The 15849-nt window shown below is 38.6% G+C and overlaps 1 protein-coding gene across 5 annotated transcripts; it reads right to left on the bottom strand.

Moving 5' to 3' along the window:
* Positions 1–4043: 4043 nt before the first annotated feature.
* Positions 4044–15796, bottom strand: LOC123706801 (putative protein kinase C delta type homolog). Of its 5 annotated transcripts, none has more exons than XM_045656252.1 (13): positions 15401–15796; positions 13739–13836; positions 13431–13632; positions 12973–13102; positions 9454–9564; positions 8737–8811; positions 7222–7358; positions 5876–6049; positions 5588–5742; positions 5248–5386; positions 4984–5172; positions 4756–4896; positions 4051–4677 (listed from the first exon to the last, which is right to left on the bottom strand). In XM_045656252.1, the coding sequence occupies exons 1-13, from the start codon at positions 15488–15490 to the stop codon at positions 4528–4530; spliced, it is 1791 nt and encodes a 596-aa protein (XP_045512208.1). In that variant the 5' UTR covers positions 15491–15796; the 3' UTR covers positions 4051–4527. The 5 variants fall into 5 exon arrangements, with proteins under 5 accessions (XP_045512205.1, XP_045512206.1, XP_045512207.1 ...); XM_045656253.1 differs by lacking the exon at positions 15401–15796 and adding an exon at positions 14797–14909 and having other exon boundaries at positions 4052–4677; XM_045656249.1 differs by lacking the exons at positions 12973–13102; positions 13431–13632; positions 13739–13836; positions 15401–15796 and adding an exon at positions 9722–12530 and having other exon boundaries at positions 4044–4677.
* Between the last annotated feature and the right edge of the window lie 53 nt (positions 15797–15849).

The raw sequence follows: 15849 nt of genomic DNA, 5'->3' as shown, positions 1-15849 counted from the left end.
AAACACTCCTTGACGCAAAGACTCGTTATAAATCATGCATAGGGGAATCGATATATTTTCGGCACATTTCTTTAACACAACATTAGGTATATTATCCAACCCTATCGTTGTTTACGTCTAACTTCTTAATGGCGGAGCGAACTTCAGATACTTCCAGGATCCCATTATGCAACGAGGAAGAACACCCAGGGACTAGACCTTCAGTTATAGGAGAATCCATATCTTAAGATGTTGTTGTTAATGAGGGTTGTAGGTGGTATACTGATTGAAAGTATTCTGAGAATAAATCACATATTTCTTGGCCATATTTATTTGCCTGTTTAGAACCCCAGAGGACTTGGTTTAGTATAGAACAACTATTACGTTTTTAGTTATTAACGTAGGACCCTATGTATTTGGGATTTTGTTTCAATGTTGAAGCAGCGTTTTCTTTAAAAGTTCTATAGCTCTTCCTAAGCATTTCATCATATCTCCGTTCTTAATAAATCGAATGTTTTGTGGGGACTGGCAACACTGCGCGGGAGACGCTAGTCTTTACCGAGCTTCGTCGCCGGCAGGTCGTACGATCGTACCTACGCCACGTATCGCGACACAAGCTACCGGTAGACTGTTTTAAACGATACATTGTATTGATTTATTTTAGAGTAAATATACATGTGTGTTTAAGTATATGGGGTTTCATTTCTACCAACCCTACGCCCCCATAGTTTGTTTGTCTCTTAGATTATGATATAACCTGTATCTTTTGTGGTATTTAAGTTTCTCTTTCGCGCATTTAATTAAGGGTGTACTAAACCAGGGAGGGTAAGATTCACATTTTGGTATGGTGCATGGCGTATTTTCTTTCAGTATTGGTAAAGCTTTTGCATAAAAAATTTCCACCATTTGAATCATGTCTCCATTAGATCCCAAAATCTCAGTCCATTGTAGACGAGAGAGAGACTCGTCAATTTTAGTAAAGTCGGATTTATTAAAATTTAAACAGGGAATTCTCCTATGCTTAAGATATTTTAATTGTATTTGCGCTACAAGCTCGATTTCAAGTGCAGGGTGGTGACTGTCCAAATGTATGAGTGGATTTAGACATTCACTCACCTTTACCGTTTTGGGGGAGTTAGTTAGCACTAGATCCAGAATTTGTTCAGAAGTGTTCCTAACCATATTGCACTGTTTAAGATTGCAAAAGGTGATATCATCTAAGAATGTATTTTCTACTCTGCCATGGCTTAGTTTAATCGGTATGCATGAAAAATGTTTTTCGTCGACCTGCCACATAATATTTGTCATATTAAAGTCGCCTAATATTATAGTTGCTTCTTGATTTATCCTGTTACAAATTACATCGATCATGTTGTTAAGAAATAATTCGAAATAATCAATACTTACTGGAGAAGGTATGTATACTACACATATGTTAAGGTTGAAACGCGTTGCTTCCCTGGTAAGACACCCATAAATCCTCACATATGGACTTCCATAATGGCAGCTCGATAACTTCTATACGTTTGTGCACCGCGATGTTGTGATATAGATCTAAAAATTCGTGATCAAAAACCGAGTCATTTAGTCAGGTTTCCGTTCACTTCATCCCGTTATCAATCTTGTTGAAGAAGGAAAAGGTAACCGAGAAAAAATAGTATATCCCTGCAAGCTTGTGCACTATGGTTTCGATGGCAACAATACGTAGATCTTCTTGTCGTCTGTTATGAGTAGTCTATGCTTGTCAGTTATGTGATGGTATCACAAAGTTGAGAAACAAAATCTTTAAGACAACAATGAGGGTATCCTCGTTTGTGATACAAAAATTATTAATGTGATAGTTAAACGGGTAAATGATGTTTATATCCATTCTCTATATTTTCTAGTAAATGCCATTAATATAGATATAGACGAGGCAGACGGTTTCTTCCCATTCAATGACTCATTTTTCAGTCAATAATTGAACAATCTTTAAGAATTATATTTTTTTTTTAATTTTCCATTTATCCCTCTATCTAGTGGTGTAATTTGTTTCAAAATGCAATTTGTTTCAAATGTTTTGGAGAAATTGATATAAATGCTCATATTTCAGTCTAATATTGACAAATCTTCAAGATTCATATATTTATACGAACAAACAACAACAAAACAATACCATTTAAACTTTCCATTTTTTGGTAGTCAGTTTACTAAATATTGATTCTCTTTATTTAAATAGCAATGCAATTCCCGCGTTATTCAATTGAAATGTCTTACGTTTCGCGTTCTGGTGGTTCTTGCCGCTCAGGGAACCCGGCTGCGCACGCTCAACAGTTCGCTCCCGGCTGAGGCAGGAGCCGCGCCCGGCCAATGTAATCCAACGGGATAAGTATGTACTTGCAAACGGCGCACGGCGATGATAAATATTAGCCTGGAATATTCGGCAAAAACTCGTAAATTTTGTATGTATAAATAATACGAAACGAGAAAACCTAAAATACCAACGTTACTTCGTAAAATAATTTAACTTTATATCAATTGAGTGACCTTTTTTTGCTTAATATACTTCTGTACCACAAATAACGGTTCGGTGGCCGTCGCTACACAATCTTATACTAGAATAATAGGTCCTGAGTACATACCTCGTTACAATATCTTCTTACCAGAATGAAAGGCACACAATATTATCAGCCGTAAGGATTTGGAGAAATTATATTAGTTTGGGAACAAAGAGAGGTTAGACTGATATTAGCTAATACTTTGCCTCACGATAGTTCTCAAAAACGCACTAAACACTCACTATAAAATTCTAAATAGTGGACGTAACTATTATCAATTATAATTAACAAAAAGTATAAGTATATCAAAATAAAAATGTGTCTAATGTAGCCCGAGTAAATCTCAACAATGATTCAACTAACAAATGTGACGGTCGGCCGAGAAAAAATATTTGGGAACACCTTCATCAAAAATTATTAAATATAAATTATGTATTTCGAACAACTTCCATTGGGCTATTTTACAGAATAGTGAAGTCATACAATTGAATGATTTATGTATTAATTTAAATAATATTGCGATAAATGGCTAAAAGTTTCCTTTGTTCAGTTTTTATACATACGGGTAGGTAATAAAAAGATGCAACACTTCAATGATGACTTAATTCACTATAATTTACTTCACCGATTTTACGTGAACTGTATAACTTCAAACTTGTGCAAAGAAAAAGCCCGTGCGCATGTGTCACCACCTCTTTTATAATCACAACTCCCTCCTCCGACTCGATCATCCCACTTCGGGGAGATGGTCGAGTTAATTCGTAACAATTCTTAAACGACCGAACGAGTCAAATGAATAACTATTGCACATGCGCACTTGTAGCAAGATTCTTAAGAATATGTTTCATAAAAATGTTTAGAATTTAATTAAATAAATATTAGAAGCTAACACCTAACACTTGACACTTATGGGAAATGCCATAATTACAAAGGCATCACACTACTTAATACCGCATATAAAGTTCTCTCCAACCTAATCTATCGTAAGCTTCAGCCATATGTCGAGAATACAATTGGTTAGTATCAATGTGGTTTCCGTCCCAACAGATCTGCTATGGACCAAGTTTTCGCACTCGGGACGTTATTAGAAAATGTGACGGAATTCGGAATACCCACACACCATCTGTTTATAGATTTTAAATCAGCTTACGATTGCGTTCTCCATCCTAAACTTTATGTGGCAATGACTGAACTCAATATTCCCTTAAAACTTATCCGGCTGACTAAAATTTCGATGGCTAATACCACTAATTATGTAAAGATATAAAGAGACGTCTCCCCCGCATTTACTACGGCCTTAGACAGGGTGACGAGCTTGCATGCCTACTGTTCAACTTAGCATTGGAGAAATGCATTATAGATGCCGAACTGGAAGTTAGAGGTAGGTACTATATTTTATAAGTCCACCCAATTACGGGGTACGCAGACGACCTGGTAGATCCAGGTCATCTGCATCGCGAAACAAAAACCAAGTGAATTTAGAATTCGCTTTATTCCTTTAACAGCCATTATTGATAGGCGACCGTAAAAATCGACGATGTAATCTAATAAAATCGTGTACTACGTGTATCATATCATACATCACGTTTTATTTCTCAAATCTCACTGAAGACCTCAATTTAATATGTTTACATTTAGTGGAGTGGACGAGGCTCTAAATTATTAAAAGGACTCCACGTCTACCTTAACTAACATTCAACGATTGGAAACTGAGCATTTAGGAGTCACAGTGGAGGAGAACTCGTCATCGTTTCGCCACGCGGATCGTAAGCAGAAACGGATGCAGGAGCCGATGGTCGTGTCAATACACTATTCAAAGCAAACAAAAACACAAATAATGTCTATCATTTTTTTTTTTTAATAAATACGTTTAAAAATATTTATAATACAATACTTAACCTATGAGTATTTTAAAGTATCTACTTCTAATATCTAATGCCTACATTCCGTGTTTTGAACAATAAATAAATCATAAAATGTTAAAATACGAAAGATCGACGAACTCGTGCGGTCACCGGTCGGAGGCGTTAGGGTTGGTGTAGGAGAAGCCCCGGAAAGGGCCTTGGTCCATGGAGCGCAGAACGTGGGGCTCGACGGCCGTCAGGCGGGGCCGCTCGCACGTAAAGGCGCGATCGAAGTACTGCGTGTCCAGCGGGTGACGCTGCAACGGAGATAACATCGCTTGATTCTTCAGGATTGTCAATTGGCTAAAAGCCCAAAGGGCAACCGATGTACTCACCACGCGAGGCTTGAACGGAGCGGGAAGATCGCGGCGCTCGAGACGGTCCCAAGGCACTTCGCGGAAGAAGGGGTGATCGCGAACGTCTCCGTGCTCGCACTCCGGTCCTCCCAGGCGAGAGCGGGCGTCCTTGTCCAACAGCTGAAACGAATGATGGATTTCACGTGAGACATTTCGATCGGACCTGATCGCATCGACGCATACGAGCCGAGAGGGACGAGGCCTCACCCGAGTGAGTATGTCGAGGCCGTCGGCCGAGAGGAATCGCGGGAAAGAAGGCAGCTCGTTGCAGATGGACCAGAACAACTCGTCCTCGTCGCAGCCGCTGAAGGGGCTCTGCCCGATCAGCATCTCGTACAGTAGCACGCCGAAAGACCACCAGTCCACCGTCTGGTTGTACTTCAAGCCCTTGATTATCTGCAACGGATATTTTCGGAGTGTGAAACGTTCGTTCGCCGTTATGAATTATCGTTGACAGAAAGCGAGATGAACCTCAGGAGCCATGTAATCGGGAGTGCCGCAGAAGGTGTCCGCCGTTTTGTCCAAATATATCTGTAGTTTGCACATGCCAAAGTCCGCTATTCGCACGTGGCCCTCGAAGTCGAGAAGAATGTTATCTAATTTCAAATCCCTGAAACACGACAGATCAATATTGCAGTTAGGAAAGGAAATGTAAGACTAGTCAAAATTTGTTACAGTTTTATAAGTCTGTTTATCGAGTGATCTCAAGTTTTGCAATAAAATATATATTCACAATATAGTCTAGGTCGAAATAAGATTGCAAAACACAATGTGAAGGTCTCATACCTTCCAGACCTCTTTCGTAATATACCTGTATACTATTCCTCTCTTGTGCAAAAACTTCAGTCCCGAAATAATTTCGGCGCCATAGAATCGAGCCCGGGGTTCAGGGAAGCGGCCGCTTTGTTGAATGTGGAACATCAAATCACCACCATTCAGGTACTCCATCACGAAGAACAGATGAGACTGAAACGATGGCCCACTTCATACGTTTTTCATAGAAGGTTGATGTTGTAATTAATGATGTTAAATCTGTAGCCATTACTAGATATAACGGTGTTTGAAATAAAAACCTTCGTCATATTCTGTGAGAACTCACGTCTGTCTGAAAGGTGGCGAAGAGATGGCAAAGATAAGGGTGGTTGGTGCCGAGCGCTAGCACCTTCCTCTCGATAAGAGTGCACTCCACGTCGTCATCTTCCAGCACCACATCTTTTTTCAGGCACTTCACAGCGTAGTAGTACTCCGTGTCTCGCAGCTCCGCCAACATCACCTGTCGGCCGAATACAAACAAAGAATGCCATAATTCATCGTCCATGTAAATATAGTCTTAATACAGCTAGTTCTGTAAAATATATTTAGATATATTTACAGAATATTTTTTTTACATTTTCTATTTAGTCTATCGTTGGCTATTATAAAAGAGATAATACACGATTAATTCTCAAAGAAAGCACGTGGTGTGTGACGTTATAGGGTGATGTCAAATCTGAGAATAGTCCCGCCTAACGAATGACAGGAAAACGACGTGGCAGGTGAACCGCAGCATCAGGGTCACTCGGTGGCATCGTGCCATACCACCGGGTGTCGCCGCGTAAGGCGTCATACAGCCAATAACGATAATTTATTTGCTAAACATACTGCAACATTATTGTGCAATTTGTATGCTTGACTTCAAGAGACACCCCTCCGTCCGCTTTAAATAACCTTAAGTGAGGGAACCATAAAAATAATTGTACATTTGACTAGGAAAAAGTCGAAAGACGAATCACGGGATTTAATGACTACATCTACGTGCGTATGATAACGTTAAAAGGCAATAAATAAATGGCTTATTAATAACACAATAAAAACTAGCTCAATTAGGCGTATTCAGTGCAGGGACATATTATGGCAATTGAAGGTCGGAGAAATGCATACGTTGCATTACATTTGACATTGATTTTCTATTCCCCTTGACGTTCATCCGTCGAACTAAATATTACGTTACGGCTGATAATAATTGATCCATATTCTACCAGCCTATTCTCGGTTTGTAGGCCTATGCCTACGCATGACACTATCCAAGTGTCAACTCTGACGCAATGAAATGGGTTATCACTATACTCGTATTATGTTATTCAATACCTAAAGCATTACAAGTTAATATCCCTATATTAAGCTCAAACAGAGCGTTCATGAATTATAGTTTTCCAAAAATTTACTAAAATGTTTCAATAAACATAAGTATGTCTACATCTAAAAATAGGCAACCACTAGGGAGTAATAAAATATTATATGTCTCAGACGCGCTGGCACCTTCTTAGAACACGAGCAATCAGGTCATAGCTAAATCAATATATCCTATCAATCGACACCTGGCTCAATGTCATTTCGCCTCGCAGTCTCATTTTTATAACTCCTAACATTAATGGTCTAGTGAGACGACAGCTGTCATTGACTGACCTTTCCGAAGCTTCCCTTTCCTAAGACCTTGATGAAGTGGAAGTCGTCTATGGTGTACTTCCTAAAGCGGGGGATGCTTCTCGCAGGAGGAGTAAACTTTCCTGTCTTTTTGAATAGGTCATACGCCGTCGATTGTTCTGAAACGAAACAGTTTTATCACAAACAGTGGATCATCTAAATATATATATAACAAAAATACAAGATAGGAGCCATTTGCTGACTTTATTCGAAGAATTAATAAGGAATGTTCGTATTCGCTTAGAAACGTAGGCATTAGCAGAAGTGTAACAGCCGACGCTCATTCATAAAATGGATAAGCCGGTTATATTGTCATAATATTCACGATACGTTTCACTTTTCTTACGGCGCGGCCCCAGATAATCACGCGCTTCGCTAAAAATAGAATTGACGGTCCGCGTCTTTATACATACACTGGAACACACAATGGAGACAATAAGTATTAATTTCTCTTTGAGAAGATTAGGGGCATCAGCGAATTATTGCATTACTTACACATGTAAATTCCTTTACGGTCACACACCCCGCAAACGTCATCAGGTCACGCTGGCCCTCTGGGCTTCAGCCTGCCATTGTAAAACGAGGCGGCGACGGATATGTAAAGGTTTACTTAACTATAGTAGGTTTACTTACTTACTTATAGTAGTTTTAAGTTTGGATGCAAGGTAACGGTAAAAATATAAAAAAAACTAAAGAAATTACACATAAGATACACGTCTTCGAAGCTCTATGTTGTGTATGTGTTTAGGGGAAAATTTAATATGAACAATATTGATGCTTTTGGCGCGTTCGAAGTCTGATACTTTTAGCGTTTCAAAAGTAGCCACATATTTTTCTGCCGCTCACCGTATCATGTATCATTTGAGTTTTTCTTGTTCAAAAATCACTTTCTACAAGGTCTCATCTACACTAAGCTACTACGTATAATAAAATTACATAGATACAAGAAATTGATGTTAAAGCACAAGTCCGATTTACTTGTTACATCCGTCATCGCGTCTACGTTTTTATCTCAGATCTCTTCAAAATCACCCACTGTATAATACTGTATTAATCTAATGTATAAAAGTTAATGAAAAGCCGAATAATATTTTACATAGGTAAGTCCGTTTTGTTAATTCGCGGTAGATTGGGAGCTATGATACTAAACTTTAACAATTGAGAGGGAAGCAGCAGAACACGGAAAATAATCCAGGCCACCGTGCAAATTAGCATCTTCAGACAAAATCCTGAAGCAGTAGGCATCGCTATAATTAGCCTGTTTCAAAATACGACTCGCTTTTTGCCAATTGTGTCAGGAAGCACGAATCTCGAAGTAAGAGTTCATCTTGAAATAGAATTTAATTAAATAGCTAGTTTGTATCGATTAAAAATAAAACAAAAAGGAAGAACATACCTTGTAATCGGCTGAATTTTGACCTATTTTAAATGTTCCATGCTTGAGAGTTAGTAGCGCCACAAAGCCAATAAATAAAACATAATAACACAGCCTCCTACCGGGCTCTTGGTGCTGCAGGTTGTGGGTGTGGCCGTGAGATACGGAGGCCGAGGATGACGAACTGGGCTCGGCACCTGCACATGACATCCATGGAGAACATTGACAACCGAACAAAACACCGACGCACCTACTAAAAGTATTTTGCTCAATGATTTATAAGCTAACATAAATCGCAAATATAAAACAAAACATTACTTATATGTTACAGAGTATGGATAGGCTATGATAAAAATACATTACGTTTGAAGTGTAGCCAAAATATTTCGGCAGAAACAAATCGCTCGGATTTGTTGTGCTCGAAACCATCAATAGTTTTCTCTTTTGATCGATATTAACTGTGAATCGAGTAGTTTAATCGACCGAGTGTAGGTACAGAGACATCCTCACTTCATCGTAAAAATACGAAGGACGTTTTCTCTCCCTTCTAAAGGTAATTATACACCCACCACAAATCAATAAGAAGTTCTTAGTTCAGTATTGGTATACCAAGAGACAACATGTGTATCGTGATGATTCTTATCGTCAACAAATGAAATAAATATTAATTATTTCCACAACAATCTGTGGTTATCATCTTGTACAGGTGAGCCAATGGTTGGCAAATAGCCAAACACAACTTTAGTGTGCGCCCACGCTGCCTTATAATCAACAACAAAAACACATAAATATATATGGAAAATAATGTATGTAGTGACTTATAGTTCATTGAAACCCACCTTTTTTAGACGCAGTGCGGAGAGCTAAAGCCTCGACCAAAAGCCTCTGGTTAACTCCACATAGATTTGCTGTCAGCTTTTCGCATTTCCGATGGCAGTTTACATCACAATCTAAAACAAACATAGATGATATATGCTACTAGGAGGAGTCACCCCTCCCCCCCTACCTCAATACTTAGTGCGTTAAAAGCCATGCAAAAGCGTGCTGTAGTTAAAAAGTTATTTACAACGCTTACTCTTATGTCTAATTTTATATACCGATCTTTACCTTTTCGAACAAAGCTGAATCCCGAAGGAGACCCTGGAGCCGAAGAATCAAATCCAGAATCATTGGAACCAGTTGAAGTTCTGCCGTCAGCGTTATTTACACACGCACTAGAGTCTGTTGAGCTGTCACTCGTCTCATCGTCATCTTCTTCTGAAGACTCAGTCGATGAAGAAGTTTCTGAAGAAGTAGAGGAATAGAGGACTTGCGGCGCTTTCTTTTGAAGTGGCCGAGGTGTTGCTATTAGTGGTTTCGGCGCAGGAACGTTTTTAATAGGCTTTTTATTAGCAAACAGTTGATGGGCGTTGACGCCTGAAATCGGTTTCTTGACGCTAGGCAGCTTTATTGGTATTGTGAGTTCAGATTCAATCTGAACATTATCGCATTTTTCCGATTCTCTTTTCACAACACTCGGAATATCTCCACTAAAATTGAAAGTGCTACTGTTATCTTTACAGAATTGCAATTCTTTTTTGGTACCGCCCGCTAAAACCTTATGTCTATCTGAAATTAAGTGACTATTATCACTTTTATCATCACAGACTTCTAAGGATTTGTTTTGTGTTAAAGAACAAACTTCTTTATGTTTTATCAAATGAGGACCTTCACTTTTAAATGCGCTTGACACTATATCTTGTGAAATATCTTCTTTTAAACATATTTTATTTAGGGAACCATTTGCACTTAAATCAAATTCCTTAGATTTATTTGATATAGTATTACATGAACTATGAGCATTAGCCTCTTCTATGTCTATGTAAATTTTTTTTAAACTAATTTTATGTACGTCTTGCTCTCTTGGATTTTTATTAATTGATGACATTATTATCATATCATCGTCTTTTATTGTTAATTTGTTATCTTTGTGACACAATGAAGCTTTTGATGCTTGTTGTTCCATTGTAATGGATTCATTATTTTCCTTTTCTTTTTTTAACTTTGTATTTTTAGTGTCGGGTTCTGTTGCACTAACATAACATTGTGACATCTTTTGTGATACTTGTTCATTATTTAATTCACCTTCTTCTTCGGTAAACCAAAACATTGATCGCTTATTTTGCTCATTAGTTTCGTCTATTTCTTTTTTTCTATTAATTAAATAAATTGTCTCTCGTTTACCCAGTTTTCCCCAAAAGTTTCCATCTTCTAATTCTGGTGAAACTGTTTCTTCAAGACTTGACGTTGACATTTTAGACTTTATCTTAACGCTTTTTCGATGTTCACTTTCAATTGATTTAGTTTGAATTTCATTCAAGTCATTTAATGTGTTACTGTCTTCTATACAACTGCTATAAACAACTTCTTTTCTCTTATGTAACGGTTTTTCTTCTATTGTGACATCTTCTACTATAAACTTCAAAGGACTCGGCGGCGTCGGCATGTCTACGCTAGAGGTTATTTTTTGTTTTATTTTCGGTTTGCTTTTTATATTTTTAACATTATGTGTTTTCAACGAAGTTTTTATTTCATCAATGGCTAGGTTTTCATTACGAATCTGTGGTAATTCTGATATTCGATCCAATCTACGAATGTTATCGCCCGAAGTAGATTTTCTTAAACTTTTCCTTTTAGTCAGCGGATTCGTCATAAAACAATGAACTGATTTTGTTGTTTTTAGAGGATTTGGTTGATCAGCGAGGTTTCTTTTTCTTTGGTCGACATCGTCACATTTTTCACCAGTTTCAGTGGTAGTTTTACTTAAATCTAAAGTTGCAGTACTCAAATTCTCTCTCCTAATTAATGAATCTAATAATGAAGCTTGTTCTGCCAATTGTTCCATAGAACAACGTCTTTTTGTTAATTTATTTTTATCTATACTTGCAATATTTTCTGAGGAAGGCATAACATCTTCCCTTTTAATATTATCATCTTCATCATCCTTATTTTTTAGAGTAAATTTTTCCACTAATATTTCACCTATAGTTTTCTTTTCTTTTTTATTTTTATACGTCAAATCATCAGCAAGTCGCTGTCTCCATTTCAGTCCAGGTTTATTACTATCTTGTGTATGATTGATCCCAATCTGACTTTTACCCTTTTCTTCAGAAACGTGTTGAATAGGCTGACGTGGGGAGTCTCTATCTTTTCTCTTAATTGTGTGTAATCTAACGACTGGCCGATCCCGTTTTATTGTTGATCTTTGCGGAGGAGACCCCGTCGTCGAATCCACGCTTGTCTTGGGTTTTTCACACATTTGCGACGATTCTTTGTTACGTCCGGTCGTAGGGCTCCAGCGCGACGATCTCGTACCAATAGACTGCGTCGATATGGATCTATTTAGGTACTTGTCACGAGAAACATCAATGTCTGCAGTGTTAATATTTATGGGTCGGGGTGAATAACTAGTTGGTATAGATATGTGTGAGGTATAAGTTCTCGTGACATGGGTTCTTCGAGGACTATTGATTCTGACCGGGCTCGTTGTACCTTTTTCCGCAATAGTGCCAAGTATCGGAGAGTAATTTCTACCAAGCCACCTCGACGATAACGTCCTGGTATATGGGGCCAAAGATGAGTGATTACTATAACTTCCTCCGGGATTCAAATAAGATGCACTGTAAGACGTTCCGTATGGTGAACCGCCGTAGCCAGTGCCATAGGGCACACCGGAGTACGAAGGTGTTCCACTGTAATACATATTCGAAATATGTTCGGAAAAAAGCGGCATCGTATCACATTAAACAGCGAGCGCAAAGCTCGGTTCACCGTATGAACGCGCGCCGCAGACTGGCAGCGGCGGGCGACTCTCGCGCATTCGTGCTCCGCCCACTGCCAACTGATTGATGGATGAAAATTTTATGACACTAATAGATTTTTCAGACAATAATATCTCTTTAAATGTTTCTTAGAATAATATGATTCGTAAAGGTAAGGTAAGGTACCTAACCTGCGATTGTATCTTTTTGCACAGACATTCGTAATAAATACAATAAATCATTTTTGTAATACAAATATCTATAGTAACGTTATAAAGATAAGCGAGTACTATCAGCGAATATCTAGGTGATTTAACTTTACGCTACCACCGTTTGTATCGGAGCAGCGATGCAATAAATTAATGATGCAAAACTTATTCACAACAGTCGTTAAGTGCACTTCGTAAATGCTTCAACCTATATTAATATATTATGAATTATATTGCTCCTCCTATCTTCTAATGTATGACTGCAAATTAATTAATTGCAAAATGTTCATTGATGATCACTATTAGTGGTTTCGCATCAAGCTGCATATAAATATTCGGTCATACCTACCTTGGCACTTTAGTTGATGCGTGAAAAAAGGGGCGAGAAGAGCTCCGCAGTGGTCGCAGAAGGTTGGTGACATGAACTGATGCGGACGAAATCGGTGCGGCACGTCCACTTTGAACCTTTCGCGTAGGAACTGTTTACGTGACAATCAAATATTAATTCTCTTAAAACTATTTAAGAAACCAAGAAGCCATAATTATTTTCAATCAAACGCTTGATAAAGGTTCCCCTATGAGTACAGTGTATACGCTATATCTATAGTATATAATAAAATATACTGCAGATATAGCATTATACATGATGTGGTGGTTAAACAATACGCAATTAAGGGAATTTGTGTTTTGCTATCTTAAAACGTCAGGCGCAAAAAAGTCGGGGAATAAATAAATAAAAGAAGTAGACAAATCTCAAGGAATCGGTATTGTTAGTATTACTTTACGTTTTAATCACAAATTTTTTACCACGGTGGCATCAGAGTGTGCAGAGGAGCCGGGGCATTTTCCCAGCAGCTTGTCGTGGCATCGTTTATGCACAGCAGTCTGACAGACCACACAGCGATAGCCTTGTTTCCCGAAGCCCCAGAGGAACTCCTTGCAGAAAGCGCAGAACGTCGGCTGCCTGAAGAACTTCGCTACAAACCGGTGCCCGTGCACTTCGTGGATTCTGAATGACGTGATTTTTGGGCAGATATTTATTAAGCTGTGGATCGCGAAGCTTAATAACTATGATTTACGAGTCTTTGGAAATACAAGTGGTAAACTAAACTTACTTATGGTGTTTGATGGCGCCGCGTCGCTGCGTGATGCGCTTGCCGCGAGACTGGCGCGCCTCATCATAGCCGCCGACAGGCCGACCCGCACCCACCCACTAAAAGTAGATTTTGCAATTTTAAAAAGATCTCATTAATCGATCTAATAATGATAGTGTCGCCATGGCTGGTCATATTGCTAGAGCGAGAAATAAAAGATGGACACTAGGATTAACAAAATAGACTAGACCAACTGGAAAGAGATATACAGGACGACAAAAGAAAAGATGGACAGATACCATTATAGAAAGTTCTAGCTGTGAAAAACTGGTTGAATATTCAATAAAGGCAAAGAGAAATGGAAAAATATGGAGGAGGCTTTTACTCTAAAACAGGGCCATACAAAAACTTTAAAACGTATACTAAAACAACTAATACTAATATTAAGATATGTAATCTAACCACTTGTTGTATGGATTAATTAATACAGCTTTAATAATTATTATTATTATCAAAAAATTTGGATCTATACATTAGCCAATAATTCATGTATACAACATGAAGAAAGTCTTGTAGTTTTAGTGACGCGTAAACAATAATTCAATTATTTTTTTAAATGGTTAATAAATATAAAGTTTTAAGACATTTGCAGATTAATTTTTGTATCTGCTTTACCATTATTTTTTGAAACCGAAGACGACATTCTTTAAGAAAGTAAAAACTGCTTGAAGGCGTATGTCATCATCGGTCTACTACTAATGCGGAAGAAAGGTGCGTAATAGTTGAACATGAATGATTCTCCAGTTAAAAAATAAATGTTGAAAATGTATGTAGATGATGAATAGCCTGGAAGAGACCGCTGTTCTGATAGATTAATTATATCATAAGGTATTAGTTATTAAGGTGTAATAGATTCATAATAATAATAGTAAAGTCATAAAACACCTATACTTTACAATTAACACCTTCAAGTATGATGAATAATTCGCAATGCATAACGAAATTTATACTTGGATGAATCGTAGCAACGACTGATGAATGAAACCCGTTGCGCCATCATGAAAAACAGGCAAACGTACCCGAAAGAATGAAGACATATTTCGTTTTTGAGATTCCTTGACACATCGCCAATAGTGCCGTGGTGATCATCTACACCATTTCTGCCACAATTAGAAGCAACTGCAGCTCTTTACTGCTGAAGGGACTAAACGATATTCACTATCTCACAAGTTCGCAGCGTTCAAGGTCTTTGCGAAAATTCTTTGGCATGTGCTTGCTCGTGAAAATGTTTTTGGGCAACGAACGAGCTCAATTGATGAATGTACTATGTCATAACTCGAGCGTGCTTCTTTTCTGATGTGTAGGATGATTCATGAAAATGATAAAGGGCCTTTTTTCAGGAATTTTTAATTGACGAAGCATTACGTTTTGATTACACTTAGCCGAGATAGCTTAGCGTTGTATGCAAATCGCTACATGAAACATTTAAGGCGTGTACGGTTAGAGCTTTCTATTTATAGCCATGCATTTACCTATACTCGTCACTTTGCCTCTCAATCTTCGTCCTTGCTCGTTAAATACGATTTCTTTTTATGCAATGGCAAAACGTTTGTATAAGTAGACAAGCTAATTTCACTAGGTTTTTTAACGGTAAACAATCGTTGTTTATGACCATATACTTACGTTGTCGTGCAATCGCTGATAGGCGGGCGGGCGAGGGCGAGCTGGCGCTGGCGGAGGCCGGCGACGCGCCCCCCCGCCCGTGAATATCATCGGCCACACTGCATTGATGCCGCTTCACCACCGACTCGATCCTCGATGACCACCGCCAGGTACCTTCGTACTAGGCGCTATATTCCTGAATGTCAATGTTTGTGAAGTTCCAGGCTTACAACTTCGTAGCGTGGTCCAGGAGCGTCTCGAGACGGCGGTCGGCAATACAAACAACCCGCATCCGTACACTGCGCACCTCCGGCGGTCGGACGTATTTATAAACGAAATTCCTCGCACGCTATTCGCGGCCGGATACAACTTTTTACACGGCTTTGAGCACTTACGACGCCGGGAGCACTGAACAAGCGCCGCCACGATCCGGTCTACGCAACTTCGTGACTCAGCCGCGCAGATCTTTT

Source organism: Pieris brassicae, chromosome 3 (genome assembly GCF_905147105.1).
Source record: "Pieris brassicae chromosome 3, ilPieBrab1.1, whole genome shotgun sequence".
Taxonomy (NCBI): domain Eukaryota; kingdom Metazoa; phylum Arthropoda; class Insecta; order Lepidoptera; family Pieridae; genus Pieris; species Pieris brassicae.
This window is presented reverse-complemented; position numbering and strand designations above follow the sequence as displayed.

Bases quoted from the DNA above. Each gene is read 5' to 3' on its own strand.
- LOC123706801 (XM_045656249.1), bottom strand. From the start codon at position 12,386: ATGCCGCTTTTTTCCGAACATATTTCGAATATGTATTACAGTGGAACA. The intron at 7,359-8,736 runs GTAGGAGGCTGT...GTTTCGTTTCAG, and splicing joins CCTGCAGCACCAAGAGCCCG to AACAATCGACGGCGTATGAC. The intron at 5,387-5,587 runs GTATATTACGAA...GTCGTGTTTCAG, and splicing joins AAGAGAGGAATAGTATACAG to GGATTTGAAATTAGATAACA.